Consider the following 20,019-nt stretch of genomic DNA (forward strand, 5'->3'; position numbering starts at 1 on the left):
ACATGAAAATCTTTACAGCTGAAGACAGAGTTTAGCGCAAAGGACTTGAGCAAATCAAACCCATGTATTACTCACAGTGAATGAGACTGAATTTGGCAGAAACAACTGTCCTGCCAGTTTTCACTTCACTGGTATCAGAATCAAAAACTCTCCGAAGACTATCGAAGGATTAAGATAAGATAAGATAAGATAAAACTTTAATGATCCCACGACAGGGAAATTTGTGCATTACAGCAGCCCAATACAGAGAAAAAATGAAAAGGATGAGTAAGAACAAATAACTAAACTAAAAACTAAAATAGAATAGAATAAAATAAAATAGCAAAAATCTATACACATATACATAAGCACTATATACATAAATATATATATATATATATATATATATATATATATATCAGTGTCAATAGAGGAATTTTGGTAAAACTGGGAAGTCAAGACTTTTTTTGGCTTCTCTTCTGACCTGATGAGATCGTCTTCCAATCAAAAAACTGTTACGTTTTATTGTTAACTGATGTCCAACACACATTTCAGCAAGCACCCCAAAATGACCAGAAAGTCCTTGTAGGAAGGAGGTTGGGGTGGATGGTTGGGCCACGAAACAAGTTTTTGAAACGTATCCAAGTTGGTTTTGTTGGTAAACCTAACCCGACCTTTGCCATAGGCTTGTATTTCAGTCATTGTAACAGTGTAAAAGTGTCATGTCTTTTGCTGTCACTTCTGCAACAAAAACCTCACAGGTCATTTAAGGTTGGAGGCCTTGAAAAGACAGTTCTGCCTGAATATGTGTCATTTCTATCACATTAAGGGTGTCAGTACAGTTGAAAAACTTGTAAAACTACTCATGCTAAATTAGAAGAGCTGATGCTGATATTAGGTGATTTAAACATCCAATCTTTCAGCCAATATTTTTGTTTTTCTTTCAGACACACAAAACAGATTTCATTTGCTATGTGCAGTTATTTATCGGTCATTACTAAGATAATATGACAGTGTAGGTTAGTTTGGGGGGCGAAGTTCAAAGAATAATCCAATAACTTCCAGGAAAATTATTTTTGCTTGACCCCTACATTGTTGATGCTTTTCTTTACATTAAATGGCTTCAGGCCTTTTTGAAACTATTTCACCATGTTTTGAAACTTGCAGGACTTTAGGATAGCACATCCTCGGCCAAGCCCAGGGCTCTGTTTAGAAGTTTTAAAGAAAGCTGCACAAAAAGCTGCTGTAGCTGCACCACCTTTTAATCACTTCTTTCTTTCAACATGTCCCATCTTTGCACAAAGTTTCATGAAATTTGGCCAGGTGATTTTTTTTATGTAATCTTGTTGACGGTCAATCAAACTTTAGCCCTCACCTTGGTTGAGGAATGTCAAAGCAAACAAAGCAGATCAAGCTCCTGAAACATTAATGTGTAGGAACACCTATATATTTATATGTGTGTATTCATGCCAAACACTCTCACCCTCCTCTGTCCTCTTCCGGTGTTATCCAGAAATGTGGGTGACAGCGGTTTGGTCTGAGTGTCAAAAATTGGTGCGGGTGCCACCGAGTTTGCAGATGGGGAGCCTGGCCCTCCTCCGGTGATTGACGAGGAGCCGACCAAAGGCTTGCTCACACTGAAGAATTGCCGTTTCTCCGCCCTGAATCGCAAGATGCTGGCCTCCAGGTCCAGGCAGTCGCGCCTGCTCTCCTTCAGGGCATCCTGACGCAGCTTGTAGGCCCGGTCATTGGCGATGACCTGGGAAAGCGGGATCCCAAATGCCTTGGGAGCAGATTCTGGGGAAAGAGGAGAAAATGTTTTCTTGTCAGCATTGATGAATACAGAAGAACTACAGAGAAAAAGGGGAGAGCGCAGAAAAAAAAAAAAAAGACAAGTGAGCCAGAATATCCAAATACACAGATATGCAAGAACAAGATGGAAGTAATGTCAGTGTTATTTACTGTAGGTCTTAAGTGTTAAATATTATGATATCCCTTCTTCCTCACTTGAACTAATTCTTTTTGTGCTAAAACAAAGCTTTCAGGATTATTAACTGTCTTGACAAGTGAATAAAATTCATAAGATTAACATTTGTCTGAATTACTATTTGTTCTCCTATACAAACAGAACTGCACATAAATAAATTCTGGTCTGAATGCACTAATGTTGTAAATCCTATCTGGAGCAGAACTGGAGCCTCGAGTGAGCCCTGATTTATTTATAGAACACATTCTTGTCTGCCGATAACATCTGAGCTCCGAACAAGAAGATGATGTGACTCTTTGGGGCGAGCTTCCCAGAGAAATAATGGACAAAGTGGAACTACAGAAGCCTGTGAAGCACTGGTTTCTGCGCCATTTGTACCAGTGTTGTCGGAGGCTATGACACAAGCAAATGAATGCGATATTTTTAGGGATTCAAACAAAAACAAGAGGCTTGCCCAGCTCACTGGCTAAGGACTTGAACTGCATGGCGAACTGACAAGTCGTCAGCCAAAAAACACTCAGCTCAAGGATTCAACACGACCAAATGGTGACGTCATGGAGGCTACGTCCATCTACGTCCATATATCTGTTTATGAAGCTAACAAAGCTTTTGGTATGCAAATAGCATGAGCCAAGCTAGCTGCATATTAGTGACTGTTAGTGAATGTTCATTCATACACAATAAACAATCACGGCAATGATCAACTTCATTTTGATGTCAAACGATGGGGTGTACAATCAATAACTTCGCTGTCACTATATTTCCGTAACACGATTTAATGGGCTACCCCATCAGTGCAAAAAGTAAAGTGAAGTAACACGTCATGACATCACACAATTTAAGCTGAATTAGAGGCACTGAAGCCTCTCGTGTATGTGAATTAACCTCAACAATGGCATTTTTAAGCGTGTTTGTGCCCATTTGTGCAGGTCTTTGGACACAGAGAGTGACGGATTTTGCACAACCAGTGCAGATGTGCTTGTGTGCAGTCCTCCAAAAGACAAATAGCCCAACATGTAGCCCAACAAGGGTGATATGCGCAGGTGGTTTGGTGATTGGTTGAAAAGTTTGCTAGAACAGCAAAAGGAAGGACAACAGAGATTACGACAAATGGGAAGAAGAGCTGAAATAATCAAAATGTTTACAGCTTCCGTTTACTCCATTGCAGAGAATAAGCTAAAAGTCCAACATCATCACAAACGTCAAAAAGAGTAGCTCACAGACCAATTGATCCACATATGCTGCCCCCTGATGGCAATACACAGGTACAACATGACGATGACAGCCTGCAAAAACCACGCTGACGCCTTTAGACTGGGTGGTTAATTCCACCGGCCAAATGTGTACATGTGATTGTGTGCCTAATATCTTAAGAGCTTGAAGAAGATCTTGATTAAAATGCTCAGCTGTTATTAATAAAACACTGATGGATTGTGAGATCGGGGAGCAGCAGAGATTACAGGGATATACTGACTGAGCTTACAGCAGTAAAGACTGACATGTCTAAAAAGGTAACTAAAACCTGTGTTTATAGGCGATGATGAAATGAACTTGTCCGCTTGTGAACGCCGTAATCCCAGAGCTCCTCGCACAGTGGATAAGAGGTTTAAGTAGACAAGCGGTATAAGAATAGACAGAATGTGGAGAGCAGGATAATCCTGTTAGAGCAGCCACAGCCACACAGCAGACATCACACTCAGATTGATACAGGCTTACTGCAGCAGCAGAGACACAGGCTGCAGGTGAACACGGCGTGAGTGAGGTCACTGTCGTCACAGGAGTTTCATGTTCACCAGATCAGCTGAATATGCAAATGGCTCTCTGTGCTACTCAACCCACTCTGGGGGTTGAGCATACACGCTTGTCAGGCACCACACTTAGTGAAGACCCAGTTAGAGAGTCGCACACGCAGTCTTGTTGCTTTATCACTCTTTGATTGGGATCAAGTGGTGATAAAGCAACAATTTAATCAGAGAGATGGACATATTTCAGGGTAAAAAGATGCCTCGCTTAAACGGAAGCTGGATGTTTTTGTGCAAAAGAAAATAAAACCACCAAAGGCACAAAAACTACTCGGTTAGGTTTCCTTTACTTGGTTGCCTCATTCTACAAGTAGTGCCCAGCAGTATAGCAGATGTGCCAATTGGTTGAAAGGTTTGCTTGAACAGGAAAGGGAACAACCTTGATTTCATGCATAATATGAACTTTTTAAATACTGCTACACTTTTGAACAGAGGAAAAAAACTCCCTGGGGCTCCTCAAGTGGTTTTCCATCCATCCGTTTTCTGCTGATTATCTGGGGGTTGGGTAATGGGGGCAGCAGAAGCCCAGACCTCCCTCTCCCTAGCCACCTACTCCAGCTTATCCAGGAGAACACCCAGGCATTCCCAGACAAGCTGAGAGATGTAATCTCTCCAGCGTGTCCTGGCTCTACCCAGGACCTCCGTCCAGTAGGACATGCCAGGAACATTTCACTCTGGAGGCATCCTTGTCAGATGCCCAAATCACCTCAGCTGCATCATTTCGATGTGGATTCCCTCCCAAATGACAACATTTCTCACCCTATCTCTAAGGGAGAGGCCAGCCACCCTTTGAAGGAAGCTCATTTCCACTCTTTTGGTCACTACCCAGAGCTCATGATCATAGGTGTGGGTAGGCACGTAGATCGACTGGTAAATCGACAGCTTTGCTTTCACACTCAGCTCTCTTCACCACAATGGACCTGCATGGCATCTGCAGAAACTGCATCAACCTGTCTGCCAATCTCACACTCCACTCCGAGATACTTAAACTCCTCCACTTGGGGCAACAGCTTGTCTGACCTGGAGTGGACGCTCCACCCTTCAAGTGGGTTTAATGTATCATATTTCTGATCACCAAGAGTGCTGAAGATCACACTGAGAGGGGATCCTGTAGAACTATGCACCCTTCTTAATCATGGTATGAAGCAAAAATTTATATAAAATAACCTACATCTATTCAATTCAATTCAATTCAATTTTATTTATATAGCGCCAAATCACAACAAACTGTCGCCTCAAGGCGCTTTGTATTGTGGGTAAAGACCCTACAATAATACAGAGAAAACCCAACAGTCAAAACGACCCCCTATGAGCAGCACTTGGTGACAGTGGGAAGGAAAAACTCCCTTTTAACAGGAAGAAACCTCCAGCAGAACCAGGCTCAGGGAGGGGCAGTCATCTGCTGCGACTGGTTGGGCTGAGGTTGGGCATCTACCTCTTTAACTGAGCAAATACCATGGCACAGAGATTTGTGAAACTATCTATTTCTAAAACTGATCGCTGCACATTGACAAAATTACTCCTGTGTACAGCCTGCTGGTTAATGCTATCTTAACTAGCTCTGTGCTTCAGTCAAGAACAGTAAAGACAAATTGAGGATAAAGAAAAAGAGAGCAGAGATGCTCCAAAATAACTTGTGATGAGGAGGAGCTGTGTCAGCTACTTTGAAGTTTTTCACTTAAAAAAAATGAAATTGACTGCAGGAGTGAATGGTACTGTATGCAGACATAATAATACTGTGAAACTGCCACACTATGGTAAAAAAAAAAAATACCATGACATAAATGCAATTTGTTTTCATGTACACAAGCAAACAGATCACTTTAAAATCACTTCCTAACAGAGGTTCAGAGGTCAGCAACAGAATACATCTGGATTCAGATTTTATTAAAAGGACATTTCATCAGGAGGTGGCCTCATGAACTTTTAGGTCTTGAACTCTGTCAAGTTGCAACGTAACTGTTCCCGCACCTATATGAATAAATAACTTGATCAGTGCAATATTACCAGTTGCATACTCGAGGAGTATTCAGCTGATGTGTCATTCACATGAACAGAAAGCAGATTATTCAGGTTCAGATTGTTTGAATGGAAGCACATGGACAGCAAGAACTCACACACGTGCACAGTCTCACCCAGAGAGTCCCGAGCAGATCCCAGATCCAAATCAGACTGGCAGGATGCACCGTGACGGCTTAAGGATGCAGGATGGACTCAGCCTGAAATAGCTCTCAGGTTGTGTGAGGAGTTCATTCAGCAGAGCTACATCACTCTTATCATTCACCTCAACAGAGGAAATTACATTTTATATTATTTTAATTTTAATTTTCCAGATGCCAAAGGGCAAATTTGAGAGTCACCAAAACTTCTGATTTCTGTTTAATTTTTACTCAAACTTTGTCCTGCTGTGACCCGGTTTTAAAATGGTTTTAATGCAGTATAAACATGAGCAGCCCTCCTCCACGTGCACCTCCAGGCTCACAGATAAGCTCCTTGATAGGTGCCTTGTTGACCAGCAGCCAGCTACCCTTAACTTGTGGCCACATGTGCAAGCTTATAACAGTCTGGAGTGCCACTAAGAACTAATTAGCACAACAGATTGTGAAGCTACACACATTTGTTTACACAACAGGTCACAATTCACTTAAACTTTAACTTGGTTTTGGCTGCTGAGTAGATATTAATACATGACGGCTAATACATATCTGCTATGTGAAAGAGTCACTCTGCTGCAAAGCCATTTAATTTAAACTTAATCCTTCTTCAAACACAGAGCACCTTTTTATCATTTTAATTTACAATTTGTATAGCCTCTTCTCATCCAGGCACTATATACAAAGGAGATCTTAACTGGAACTGAGTACAGTGCCGCAACTTTATTTAAAATAGCTTTTATTGTTGATAAAGGACATGAAAAAAAACAGCAACATTAGTTGTGCCCCAGATCATTCAGTCATTCACCACTATACAAAGAAATGCATTTTTGTAATTAAAACATGTGTTTACCTGCCATTTTATTAGGTACTCCTGTGTGATTACTTGTTAATGTAAATATTTAATCAGGAAATTGCACAGCACCAATGCAATACATTTAGGCATGTAGGTATGGTTAAAATGACCTGCTGAAGTTCAAAATGGGCATCTAAATGGAGAAGAAACATAATTTAAGTGACTTTGAATGTAGCATGGTTGTTGGTGCTAGACGGGCTGGACCGAGTATTTCAGAAACTGCTGCTCTGCTGGGATTTTCCCACACAACCATCTCTGGTTTACAGAGAATGGTCTGAAAAGGAGGAAATATCCAGTGAGTGTCACTTCTCTGGGTGAAAATACCTTGTTGATGAATGGCTACTTTGAGCTGATAGGAAGGCAACAGTAACTCTAATAATCACCTGTTGAAACCAAAGTATGCAGAAGAGCATCTCTGAATGCACAATACATTGAAACTTGAAGCACGTGGGCTACAGCAGCAGAAGACCATACCTGTCAGCTAAGAACAGGAAACTGAGACTACAATTCATGTGGGCTCACCAAAATTGGATGGAAGATTGGAAAAAAGGCTGTCTGGCCTGATGAACTCCGATTCCTGATGGAATGTTCCTGAATATTCCTGATGGACATTCAGATGGTGAGGTCAGAATTTGGTGTAAACAATGTTAAAGCATTTATACAATCTGCCTTGTTATGGCAGGCTGCTGCTGGTGTAATGGTGTGGGGGATATTTTATTGGCACACTTTGGGCTCTTTAGTACTAACGGAGCATCATTTAAACACCACAGCCTCCCTGAATATTGTAGCTGACCATGTCCATCTCTTTATGACCACAGTGTACCCATCTTCTGATGGCTGCTTCAAGCAGGATAACAAAGCTCAGCTCACCTCAAACAGGTTTCTTGAACATGTCAATGAGTTCATTGTACTCAAATGGCCTCCACAGTCATCAGATCTTAATGCAACAGAGCACCTTTGGGATGTGGTGTAACAGGAGATTCTCATCATGGATATGCAGCTGGAAAATCTGTAGCAACTGTGTGATGCTATCAAGTCAATATGAACCAAAATCTCTGAGGAACGTTTACAGCACCTTGTTGAATCTGTCATGAAGGATTAAGGCAGTTCTAAAGGTGAAGTCTTATCTTTTTTTTTGTCAGCTTGCCATTTTCTTTCTACATTGCAGTCATAGACAGTAAAGAAAAGATGGATGTGGCTTCCAGGTCTGAAAGGTAAAGCCAGTGCGGATGTGTCTTAAACCAGCAGGTGACTGATCTGGTTGCAAAAAGGTTTTTGTTCTCTGTGGCTTCAGTAAACACTTTGCTGAAGATTGAGATTATATTAAATAAAACACAAAGTTCATTTTGTAAATAAACCTTGTAAATAACGCTTAGAGTCAGAAAGGAGGATTATTTAGGATATGCTCGTTGGCTAACGACTTATCAATCACAAGTCAATAAACCAAAAAAAAAAAAAAAGTACGTGGAGTCCTCAGTTTCTCAGACAGATCTGGCCTTTGCTAATCACATTCGGTTTCAGAACACCGAGATGGTAATAGTGAAAACTGAACTTCACAGAGAATGATCATAAACAGTCCCTGGGTAGGGACTTATTCTTTTTGTAAGGCACTGTGGGATAGCCTACTTTGAATGCACTACATAAAAAGGGTAAAGTAATACTTAATGTATTGTATGTATGTATTCAAATATCGCTACATAATGCAATCTCATTGTATGGTCCACTGTATGGTGACATTTTGGTTTTGGTTTCTTAAAATAGCACACTGCAACATGCAAGTGTCATAGTGCAGATCACATTACCGCTTATCACTGACTATTTTCCTCCCCCCACCTCATTTTTTTTACTGCACATATTTAGTGACACTTTGGAGAAAATCAGTTTGAACTCAAACACGTACCATGTAAAGAAACACAACATCCCCAGCCAACAGGAACGAGCTGAGTCCATTGAAAAGATCTGTTGCCTTATGCACTCTTTGATCAGTAAGCTGGGGCTTATTCCTCAGTCCTGACGTCTTTTGGCAGGTACAGTCACTCCTGGCTATGTTTTCTGGTTTTTAAAGCCAGCCATGATGGTGTTAGCAGTTTGTACTGGAAGTGTTTGCTTGTTTAAAGTAAACAGTTGATGATTTAGTAGCATCTGTTGGAGCTGGGAACAGTTGCTTCTCAGAGACATGTCGTCAAGCTAACAGCACATTTAGAAGAGGTTTCAGGGTTTAGAAGAGGGTTACAGAGGAGTGGATTAAAGTATTTGCATATTTTCTTTTCAGTTTCTCAAATCTTCAACGCTCATTAAGTAGCAGTGTCATACAGTCAGAAGTTTACATCCACTAATCAGCAATTGGGGCTTCTAATGATTTCTTTCAACTGTTTTTTTTCCAAAGTGGAATGATTATACAGCATGACATTAAAAAACAAGAACTGGATGCACAAATTTCAATTTAGATTTTCTCTAATCTGCACAGGCTCAAATATATATAGGTGCCGTTTACACGAGACCGTTTTCATTTTGAAACGGTGTCGTTTTGATGCGTTTCGGCCTTGCGTTTACACGACAACGGTGTCGTTTTGATGCGTTTCGCCCTTCTGTTTACACGACAACAGAGTGAAAACGATGTGTTTCAGAAACGGGGTCCAGAGTGGAGCGTTTCAGAAACGCACCGGCTTGCGTTTTCGTGTAAACACTTGAAACCGGGGTGATTTGAAAACGCTCGACTCGCACATGCGCACTATGGTTGCGACGGCCAGTTTTTCGCGCACGCGCAAACTGATAAACAGTACTCGCGGATTCACGAGTGCTTCTTATGCTTTTCCTGTGTTTTTACCGTTTTGTAATTCAGCGTTGTGTGCAGCAGCGATCCAACCTCATCATCGGTCCACACAAAACCTCTCACATTGGCCGTTTTGTAAGTAATGAACAATTTGCCGCACTACCTACTGTGTCACTCCACGCATGCGCGTCTTGAGTAAACAAACTGCAAAGAGAAAACCAACGCCAACTTGTGGCCTGGCATGGGAACTACATCGTTTTCATCGTTTCACATGTCCTCGTGTAAACGCGGATCGTTTCTGAAACGCCATCGTGTAAACGAAAGGCTGAAACGCATCAAAACGACACCGTTTCCAGTGAAAACGGCTTCGTGTAAACGGCACCATAAATTCAGGTGGCTGTGGCTCAGGTGGTAGAGCAGGTCATACTAATTGGAAGGCTGGTGGTTTGATTCCTGGCTGCTCCAGTCTGCATGCAAAAGTATCCTTGGGGAAGACACTGAACCACAAGTTGCTCTCCGATGCAACCGTCAGAGTATCAATGTGTCTGTATGTTCAATAGTAAACACTTAGCTGTAGAAGGAAGTGCTTGTACGAATGGGTGCGAATGAGTAACTGCAAACAGTTGTATAAAGCACTTTGAGTGCTCAGCTAGAGTATATAACCCTGAGAGTATATAACAACTAGTCCATTTACCATATATAAGATTTAAGTGAGTGAGTGTGTGTGTGTGTGTGTGTGTGTTTGTGTGTGTGTATGGATACTTATTCAAGAGGACAACCAAGTACACAGCTACTGGTGTGAGATGGTAAATTCTGGTTATTTTTATTTAGTATGACATTGTCCCATGAAAGTTAAATCACATAGCTAACTGTAGCCAATGATCAAACAATTTGCCTGGAAAGTGTTTTGAAACGCGATCTTTAAAGAAATTTAAATCCTGACTTGCATGCACAGTAAAACAGGCTTTGCTACTTTCCTTATTAAATCATTCTGTAGCCTTTGGGTAGCAAATTTATTAACATTTTTTAACCAGGAAGTGAAACGATTAAGATCTTTTATAATATAGCCCTGGGCCCTCAAACAGAACCCATGCAGGCACAAGGAGAATATGAAAAATCCACACCCAGGGGCCCTTCCTGGGGTCAATGTCAGGACCCTTTTACTGTGATGATTACTGTGATGAGGAGGACAGGAGTGCAGACAGGATATGTAGGATACCAGCTTAAAGAATATTTAGAAAGAAAATTAATAATTGATTCTACAAGTAAACCAGATGTTCAAAACCTTCAGATTTGTAAATGTATCAAATAAATCAAGATTTTGGTTGTTCAGCATTTCACACAGATGTCCTGCATATTAACATACATTCAAATGAAATGACTAAATCATAAATTAGACTTTTCCAGTCTGTAGTTTCCCTGACTATTTGTATTCTGTCACTGCTATGGTTTTCTGGCTTTTGACACCAATCAGTGCAGATGAGTCTGATACTGAGAGAAGAGTATACAGCAGCCCGGCAGAAGTCCTTAATTACACTGAGGAGACTGATAAGGAACATGTCAATGATAAAACTACAAGACAATGACTGAACTGTTGTTGAACTGATCTTGTGCAAGACTCTTGTACTAAATACTGGATCCACTCCATCCCTGCACTCACAAAATGTAAAAATATAAAACCGCATGAGTCCCATCTCCTGGTTAAATAAAGGCTAAAAGGTGAAAAGTCAAAATTAAACACTGAGCCTATGTGCTGAAGGATTGAGAAAAACAAAACTCTCACAGGAAGGGAAATGTTTGTGTTAAAGTATAATAGTTCAGGAATTTCACTGCTCTTTTCTCTTAGTATGTCTGGTACTTAGGTCAGCGTCTGTTGCTTGAAAAATGAAGGAGATATATTTAGTAGAGGAACAGCTGGATGATAATATTGGACCTCCTGGAGCTTTAGACTTTAAAAACACAGGATGTCCCTGTGTAATGCATTTTCCTAGGAAGCAGTAATGTAAACATTGGCAAATTACATTAAAAACTACAGACTCGTTGCATTATGATCAACCGTATACCAAGGCCAAGCAGATTACAGTTGTCACTATGTAATCCATTACCCAACAACCCCTGAAGGCGACGCAGTCCTGCCTTCAGTAGTAGAGGAGTAGAGCCAGTGTGAGAGCTGCCAGGTCCCAATGTTCTGTGTTTTGATTACCAGGGTTAGCTGGAGCTAAGCCACTGTGTGTAAGAGGCTGGAGGCAGGATTTAAAGAGCTGCACAGACAGTCACTGAATGAATGTCGTGTTGTGTTGGGTTTTTTTGGCCTGTATCTTGCCCTGCTGCGATAATCACCTGAGAAAAGAGAACATCTCTCTCTGAAAGGTTGGGCTAACATTGGCACCTGATTGGCCACATGGGTTAGAGAGCAGAGACAGGTAAGAAGAAAAGGAGGCAAAATTTTAAAAAAGAAAAGAAAAGGTCAAGAGGCAAATGAAAGAAAGCAGTGATGAGGGTTCTTGATGGGCAGATTCAAATGCCATCATATGGCAGGAAGAAGATGCCTAAAACAGATCCATCTTCAAGCAAAAGTTCATCTGAAATGAATCCCTCAACAACATAAGGTTAGTCATTAATGTTTGAATGGTTTGGCTATGAAAAAGTCCTAAAGGACTTACTGTTAGTTGGCCTGTGAGTCGTTATTTTCCCACGCTCTCAAGCATTTGGTTTCCAAGGCTATAGTGTACATTGTAGTTTTTAAAAACTCATCTGAATGATGTGCTACACATGGACAGTACTAATAAAACATGGAGACAGAGAATGATGACCAAATAGTGGGCTTGGGTCTACAAGAAAAACTGCAGTGCAGCATGTTAAAAAGATGAGAGCCCAATCTAACGTAGCAGACACTTCGATTTGGAGTGACTTAACAAGCAGATTACCAGTCTCAGGAAATTAAAAGTAATATTTGATCCACAAAGATCAAAGTAAGAGACTCCCAGTGTCTTTAGGTCTTTTTAACAACAACAGCAGGGTTTGCACTTCAAAAGGAAAATAGAGGAAATCAAAACAAAAGGACATGGGACCAATCAGAAAATTCAGAGGCTTAAAGCCAAATCTGAAAATTTACTCCATATCTGGTCAGAATGGAAATCGTGTTTAGAAGTGAGGAATAGCTGATCTGGCAAATATAAATAAATAAAAAATAAAATAAAAAATTTGATTTCATGCTGCTGTAGACCAAAGGATAACTGCACCCACACCCAAAAGGGCAGACACTGGTGACCGGTGTTGGCAAAAACTGATTGCAGCTTCTACCTTGTGACAGGAATGTTCTTTATAACTCAAAATGAATTGATGATGTGAGATAATGTTTGAGATATGCTTGGCAAATTATGGGTCAACAAGTCATTTACAACAATATAAATACCAACAATAATTCTTTTGGCAAATGCCATAAATCACTTTTTGGCAGACTATTCAAATAACAAATTGCTCCACCGCCACTGTGTACACTGTGGCAGTGCAGTACACATTCAAATTAAAATTCAGATTGGTTTACTGCACCCTATAAATTCTAACATATAGATATATATCAGTTATTAGTGCAACAATAGAATGTTTTAATAGATAGGAAAGAGTATATTTGATACAAAGATCTCCACCAGGATGGGTTTTTAATACATTAAAATACCAAAGAACCAGATGAAATAAAATGTCATGAACAAAGATCAACATTTTCTTTGTACACTTTTGGGGAGTGGGGGGCGGGTCTGAAAAATAGTACTCTTTGGAAAATTTTGATAATTGTGAATGACCCCTAAGGTTAATTATGGCGTTCCACAGGGTTCTGTGCTAGGACCAATTCTATTTGCATTATACGCGCTTCCTTTAAGCAATATTATTAGAAAGCATAACATACATTTTCATTGGTATGCAGATGATACCCAGCTTTATCTATCCATGAACTAAAATGACACACACCATTTAGTTAATTGGCAGGAATATCTTAAAGACATAATGACCTCTAATTTCCTGCTTTTAAATTAAGATAAAACAGATGTTATTGTACTCAACCCTAAACATCTTAGAGAAATGGCATCTAGTATCCAACAAGATGTCGCTGCTGAGGTCAGAAGTCATCATAACTGCCCCAACATTGTGTTTGTATATATTAGTTTTTGCCTTCATTTTTGACTTCCACCTGTTCAGTGTCATATCACGTATGACAGACAGACTCTTTTGAACATTGGAATACAGCACTTTGGCTGTATTTGGAGACCTTTTTCTCCTGACCTGGCTTGGCCCCAGGACATCCTGTGCTGGTGGGCCAGCTCAGACAAAGGAAGATGTGGGGACCCCAGGTCACACACAAGGCCCTGAGGGAAAAGAGCCAGCATACAGTAAGAGAAAGGTTGAGGCGTAGAGAACACCAAACAGCACTGCCAAGCATCCTGCTGGCTAATGTCTAGTCGCTGGAGAACAAGCTGGATGAACGCAGGGCCCGGATACAGTTTTAGAGGGACACACGGGATTGTAACATCATCTGTCTCATGGATACATGGCTAAACCCCCTCGTACCAGACCCCACCATACAGATGGCAGAGTTCTTCAGAGTTCATTGCATAGACAGAAGGAGCAAGTCTGGGAAATAAAGAGGAAGTGGTGCATGCTTAATGATCAATAACAACTGGTGTGACAGTAGGAAAGCTATCCCTCTGAAGCAATCCTGCTTGCCTAACCTGGAGCTCCTAACCCTGAAATGCTGTCCCGCGAGTTCACTTTGGTCATCTTCAGCGCCATCCATATCCCACCCCAGGTGGATATGGACAGTGCACTATCTGAATTACATGAGAATATTTCCACCTATCAGGCTTACCAGCATGATGCTGCTCTCATTATAGCCGGGGACTTTAACAGTGCAAACATGCAAAAAGGTGATGCTGGAGTTCACCCAGCACATCGACTGCCCCACCAGAGGAGAGAGGACTCTAGGGCCCCATTTACACAAGAATGTTTTCAGTGGAAACTGTGTAGTTTTACTGTTTTCGTTTTCAAAAAGTAACACGTTCAGGTGGAAATGTTTCAAAAACGATCTCCGTTTACACGGACGCAGGACGTTCAAAACGCTGTAGTTCCCATTGCCACAAGCTGGTGGTGTGGATATAGGAGTCACAACCATAGTGCGCATGTGCGAGTACCCCCATTTTCAAAGAGTAGCGTTTTCACCCGTTTACACAACAGAAACAAGCTTCCATAGTTTTGTGGTCTTTGAATCAATTTCATTTATTTTCTTATGTAAATTTGTGCATTTTGTTTGCTGGCATGTGGCTTCCTGTGTGTTGAATAAGAAAGGCAGTTTGTTCTTCATTGTGCATTTACCTAAAAACTTAATATTTTATTAAAAAAAAAAAAAAACCCTTGCTCTAGACAAGACTTCCAGTACAAGCTTATATTAGTCGTGTGTTCATTCATTATTCAGTTGAAGTTATAACATCACCGGAAAACAGCAGAAACAATGAAGCACAAGCTGGATTGAGTGAACCCTCCATGGTTCAGAATGCAGCGCTGAGCCACTTGTTCTTTATAAACTGCATTTCAAGTATGTGTGACCATTAGTGGTTACTGCTGGTAAAAGCCACAGCATGCCAGTGGTGGTGGTGATGCTGCTTCAATGGACAGAAGGGACATTGTGTTTGATAATAATATTTAGTATAACAGGCTGTGGGGAAACGCTCACAGCTTATAGCTGTGGCCACAGACGGGATCGTGTTTAACCACTTCTGTGGCTTTGGGTTTTGTGAACTCACCTCGCTCTTTCTTTTCCTTTGAAAAGGAGTCAAACTTCCTGCGCAGAGATTTTCTCCGTTTGTGAGTTTCTGTGGGAAGAAAGAAAAGGTCGCAATGAATCCAATGTTTGTGGCGCTCAAGTGTGTGAGTGCTTTAGTTCGAACAACAAAGACTGTGTTCCAATTCATCTGTGATGCCTTTTATTAGTTAAATACATTGCTGAGATGTGCCTGTCATCAACCTTTATCTGCACATGAACTAAATTACTACTGCTTATCCATCCATCCATCCATCCATCCATCAACCGAGGCATTCCCAGGCAAATTGAGAGAGGCCTGTATTTATCAAGAATATACTTACAGTTCAAAATATGCATCACAATCCAAATATAGTGCTTCATGAAGGCGCTTGACCCACAATGAAAATGCTAAAAATTGGTTTAAATATTTGTTAAAACCAGCATGTTAGAAATTATAACAAAATGATTTTGTAAAAACCAACACAGCAGTTGTGATTGTGATGATTATAAATTTTCCTTTTTTTAAAAATTTGGTGTCCCTGAACATGAGTTTTTGTTTGTTTGTTTTGTTTTAAACTGGTTTATCTGGCTGTGCATGTGTTCATGTACATAAAATTAATATGTTCTTCTTTTAAAGGGAGGAAGAACAAACATTTGGAGGTTCAAAGGGTTAAAAGATTTGTACAGTTCATTTGTAATTATTTTAAATACATTAGGAAATATATTAGCAATTTAAAACACTAATTATTAAAAACACTTGGGCTTTAAAAACTACTCAAAGTACTAGATTTAAGCACAAAACACTACAACAAGGACTGCATTGTCTGATTTGCCAGGGTGACACCACCTATAGAGACCCTCAACAACAACATGAAGGCAGGCATGAAATAACTTCTAGATATATACTAGTTTTTGTGATTACTTCACATATGAGACCGAGGTGGTAGAACAATGATACGCGGTGGCGCAAGAGTGTAGATATGTTAAGTACATATAAATAAATCTGAACTTTTAACCCCAATCTTGGAAGCAATGTGTCCTTTTACCAGCTGTGATTTAACTTAATAAGGTCAGTCATGCTTTCTTATTTGAACCAACAGACACCACCCATTCAGCTCATCCTCAATAAAACATCCCTCTTATCTTCTGCTTTGACCTCTTCCTCAGCTCTAAGATGAGAGTGGACCTTTTCAATAGACACAGTCTCTTATGTTTGTTTGACCAGCCCACTCTGCCTAATGGCCCTCGACATGCCAGACAAAGGGAGATGTGTGCATGCGTATGTGTGTGTGTGTGTGTGTGTGTGTGTGTATATGAGAAAAATACAGACAGGGAAGTAAGTAAAGAGAGCACAAATATATTTCAAGGCAAAGCACAAACAGAAGAAAAGAAAACACTAAAGCAAAAGTCAACTTTTTTTTAAAACAAATATATTTTAACGCACAAAAAAGTAAAAAGATCCCAACTGAGTGATTTTTGGAGAAACTGTTGTCTTTTTGGACTTTTAATGTACAACATGTACACATACAGTACATGAAAACATATTTTAGTAAATACCTTAGTGTAAAGAGATCAACTGGTGAGGTTTCATTCTGATATCAATTATCTGTAAAAACTAGCATTCAAGAAAATTTTATGGTATTATACTCAGCATTAAAGAATAGTGTCTGCTCTTTTTGCATATAGTTCACATAGTTACACATAAAGAGCCTGTCCTGAATCCCCTCAGCTATGAACACCAAAGCCAAAAAAACAAAAAAAAAACAAAAGTGGAAAATAGAAAATTTAACAGTGCATGGACAGATATGTTTGCTTTACTGGTATGCCGGATCTGCACCAGACTTTAGTTCTGCTATATGTTTAATTTTTTATCAGCGCAGGCTATTTTAAGTAGATTTTTGATTCACTTGCAAAAACACTGGTAGGATTAATATTCCTATGGTAATACGTGGATACTTTTTTCTCACTATTTTTACCCTCAACTGTGTGTGTGCGCGTGTGTGAGTGTACACAAATATTTTGTGGCAGATTTTTTTTCTTTTTGTCTGGCTGTTGACAGCATTTCTTAATTTATGGAGTTATTTTATGTTAATATTTTCAATTCATTTTTAGAAAACCCACCTTTGCTAAAACTCTAATTTGTCAACAAAAAGAAATGATTTTGACTCTCTCTTTGTCCAATGTTCAAATTCTGTTCTGGAAAGGTCTGTGATTTGATGCATATTTGGATAGATTATACCTCATTTTCATAAAATTTCATAACAAAGAAATCTCAGTGTAAGTAACCAAGCGGGAAAGATTTGTAATTAAATGTTGACCCCGCACAAAATTTTTCCCCTGAATTTTAGTCAGAACTCAAAAAAACAACCACTGCTGACATTTCTGCTTTCTCTTTGTGTTTTTCAAATAAATTCCTGTAAACTACAACAAAAAAAACAAAGCCTAAGAGCAGAAAAGAGTCAGCTGAGGTAAATCATCAGCAGTATGTAATATGACAGGTCATGTGTTTTGGATTTCAAGTCGGATCCTCTTTTTTTTTATATATATATATGTAAGAGCTCCACATCCTCCCCCCTCTGAGCGGGTTTATGTGGATGAAATCTTTGTTTGCCTCAGTGAAGCTGGTGTTTAGAAATCACTAATTCAAAGTTGGGCCTCTTCCCTATTAAGGACTACCTACATGGCAAGTAGTGCTGTCCAACATATTTGTGGTGCTATGAAGCACAAAAATGATTTTTCTTTTTTTTTTCCTGTATTAATAACAAAAAAAAAGGTTGGAAAAAATGAAAATAGCAGGGGACAGAAGAAGTCTGCTGTGTGCTGATGGGATAAAGAGGTCAAATTCTCATGACTGCAGGAAATTAAAGTTTATTTCCAAAGCGCACAGCCCCTCCCACTGAACACACGCTTCATCCAGCTAAGGTTGATCTGCTACTGATGAGTGTGTGCGTGTACATGTGTAACCTCGGTGTATGATTACATAATGCACATTCACAGAGAGTTAAGGTGACAGACAAGACAAAAACAAAGAGGGGAAGACAGCCCTGGCTTACATGTGTAAAAGATTCAGCTACGATACTGCAGACAGCAGACTGTGAATGACGACGGCTGAAGGTGTTTAAAGAAGGAAATCAAGGAAAAGATTTAATGTCAATTACAGGTATTTAACATCTGCAAGCCTACTGTCCAAACTAAATTACACAAGCGAAATTACTTCAGAACCCGGATGGCTCACTATTTCTTTGGATTCAGTTTATTGTTAAATAGGCGTCCTTATTAATTACTGATACATAGATGGATGGCTACAGTTCAACAGGCAGTTCAATGAGTTTTATTCCCCCAACCCCAGTTTAAAATGCCATTTTGGTTTAATTCAGATCTTGTGACATTTATGTTTGTTTGTTTGTCTCTTCACCAGACTGACGTTAACAACCCCCCCCCCCCCCCCCCCCAAGGTCAAGTGTGCCGGATGTAAGGGGGGGGGGGGGGGTCAAGGGACCACTGAATCCTTCCCATCTATTCCAAGACATTTGGTAAAATAATGCGTGCACAAATGTTTGTTTACTTCTTATTTTTGAGTAATGCCACCGTGGCTTTAAACAGCATCAGTAGTAGCAGAACAGACACAGCAGCTTCAGTCACATCACCCCATGGTTAGCTTGTTCTTAGAGCCATAACAAACACATCACATATGCACAGCAATGAACAAGACTGCAATAACATGAATTTTTACCTTCTGTGGCACAAACTGTCCATACTCCAAGTGACAATTCTCTTTCCATTGGAAATAACCTCTTTATTTTCTTACCTCTTTACTTATGAGAAAGAACGACTAACTGCAAGGTTTAAATATTGGCTGGTAACTGTTTCTGTATCAGCACAATATCTCACTTTTAAATCACAGCACCTGACTTCAATGGGCATTTCACACGTTGAGTCAAACCATTTTAAGCTTTGTGTGTATCTATTTACAAAAACATTCCTACACTGTCAAATACCTGCCACTGATTGTGAAGCAGTTGACAGCTGCGACTTAGTCTGTAAAGCCTGCAGTGTTCAACCAGAAGTTTAGCAGTTGAACTCCCAGTCCAAATTTCTCATTTTACTTTGATCCAGAAAAGTTCCTCCCATCCAAGGTGCATGTAACCTGAAATCTGTCCAATCTCAATAAACTTTGAGCCCCTGGCTTTCCATTGGGGCCTGTATTCTCATCGGCTACTTCCAACAGCTCATTGACACAAATATCAGCCACTAAACTCAATCCATTTAGGCATGCAGACACAGTCAAGACGACCTGCTGAAGTTCAAACTGACCACCAAATTGGGGAATAAAAGGTGATTTAAAGGACTTTGAATGTGGCATGGTTGTTGGTGCCAGACAGGCTGGTCTGACTGTTTTTAGAAACTGTTGACCTGCTGGGATTTTCCCACACAACCATCTCTAAGGATTATAAAAATTGGTCAGAAAAAGAGAAAATATCCAGTGAGTGGCAGTTGTCTGGGTTACTTGCTGATGAAAGACTGCTTTGAGCTGAAAGGAAGGCAACTGTAACAGAAATAAACACCTTTTACAACCAAGGAATGCAAAAGAGCATCTCTGAACACAAAGCACATTAAACCTTAAAGCAGATGGGCTACAGCAGCAGAAGACCACACCGAGTGCAAAAAGAGGAAA

The 20,019-nt window shown here is 40.1% G+C and overlaps 1 protein-coding gene across 2 annotated transcripts in view; it reads right to left on the minus strand.

Annotated features, from left to right (window-relative positions):
* The window catches only part of arhgap36 (Rho GTPase activating protein 36), an 80,191-nt gene that overhangs the window by 12,260 nt on the left and 47,912 nt on the right, over positions 1 to 20,019 (minus strand). For both annotated transcript variants that reach the window (XM_030753725.1, XM_030753726.1), the window contains exons 3-4: positions 15,346 to 15,414; positions 1,463 to 1,776 (exon numbers count right to left, since the gene is read on the minus strand). In XM_030753725.1, coding sequence (XP_030609585.1) covers positions 1,463 to 1,776; positions 15,346 to 15,414 — 383 coding nt within the window. The remainder of the gene's footprint in view (positions 1 to 1,462; positions 1,777 to 15,345; positions 15,415 to 20,019) is intronic.

Source organism: Archocentrus centrarchus, chromosome 18 (assembly GCF_007364275.1).
Source record: "Archocentrus centrarchus isolate MPI-CPG fArcCen1 chromosome 18, fArcCen1, whole genome shotgun sequence".
In the NCBI taxonomy this organism is placed as follows: domain Eukaryota; kingdom Metazoa; phylum Chordata; class Actinopteri; order Cichliformes; family Cichlidae; genus Archocentrus; species Archocentrus centrarchus.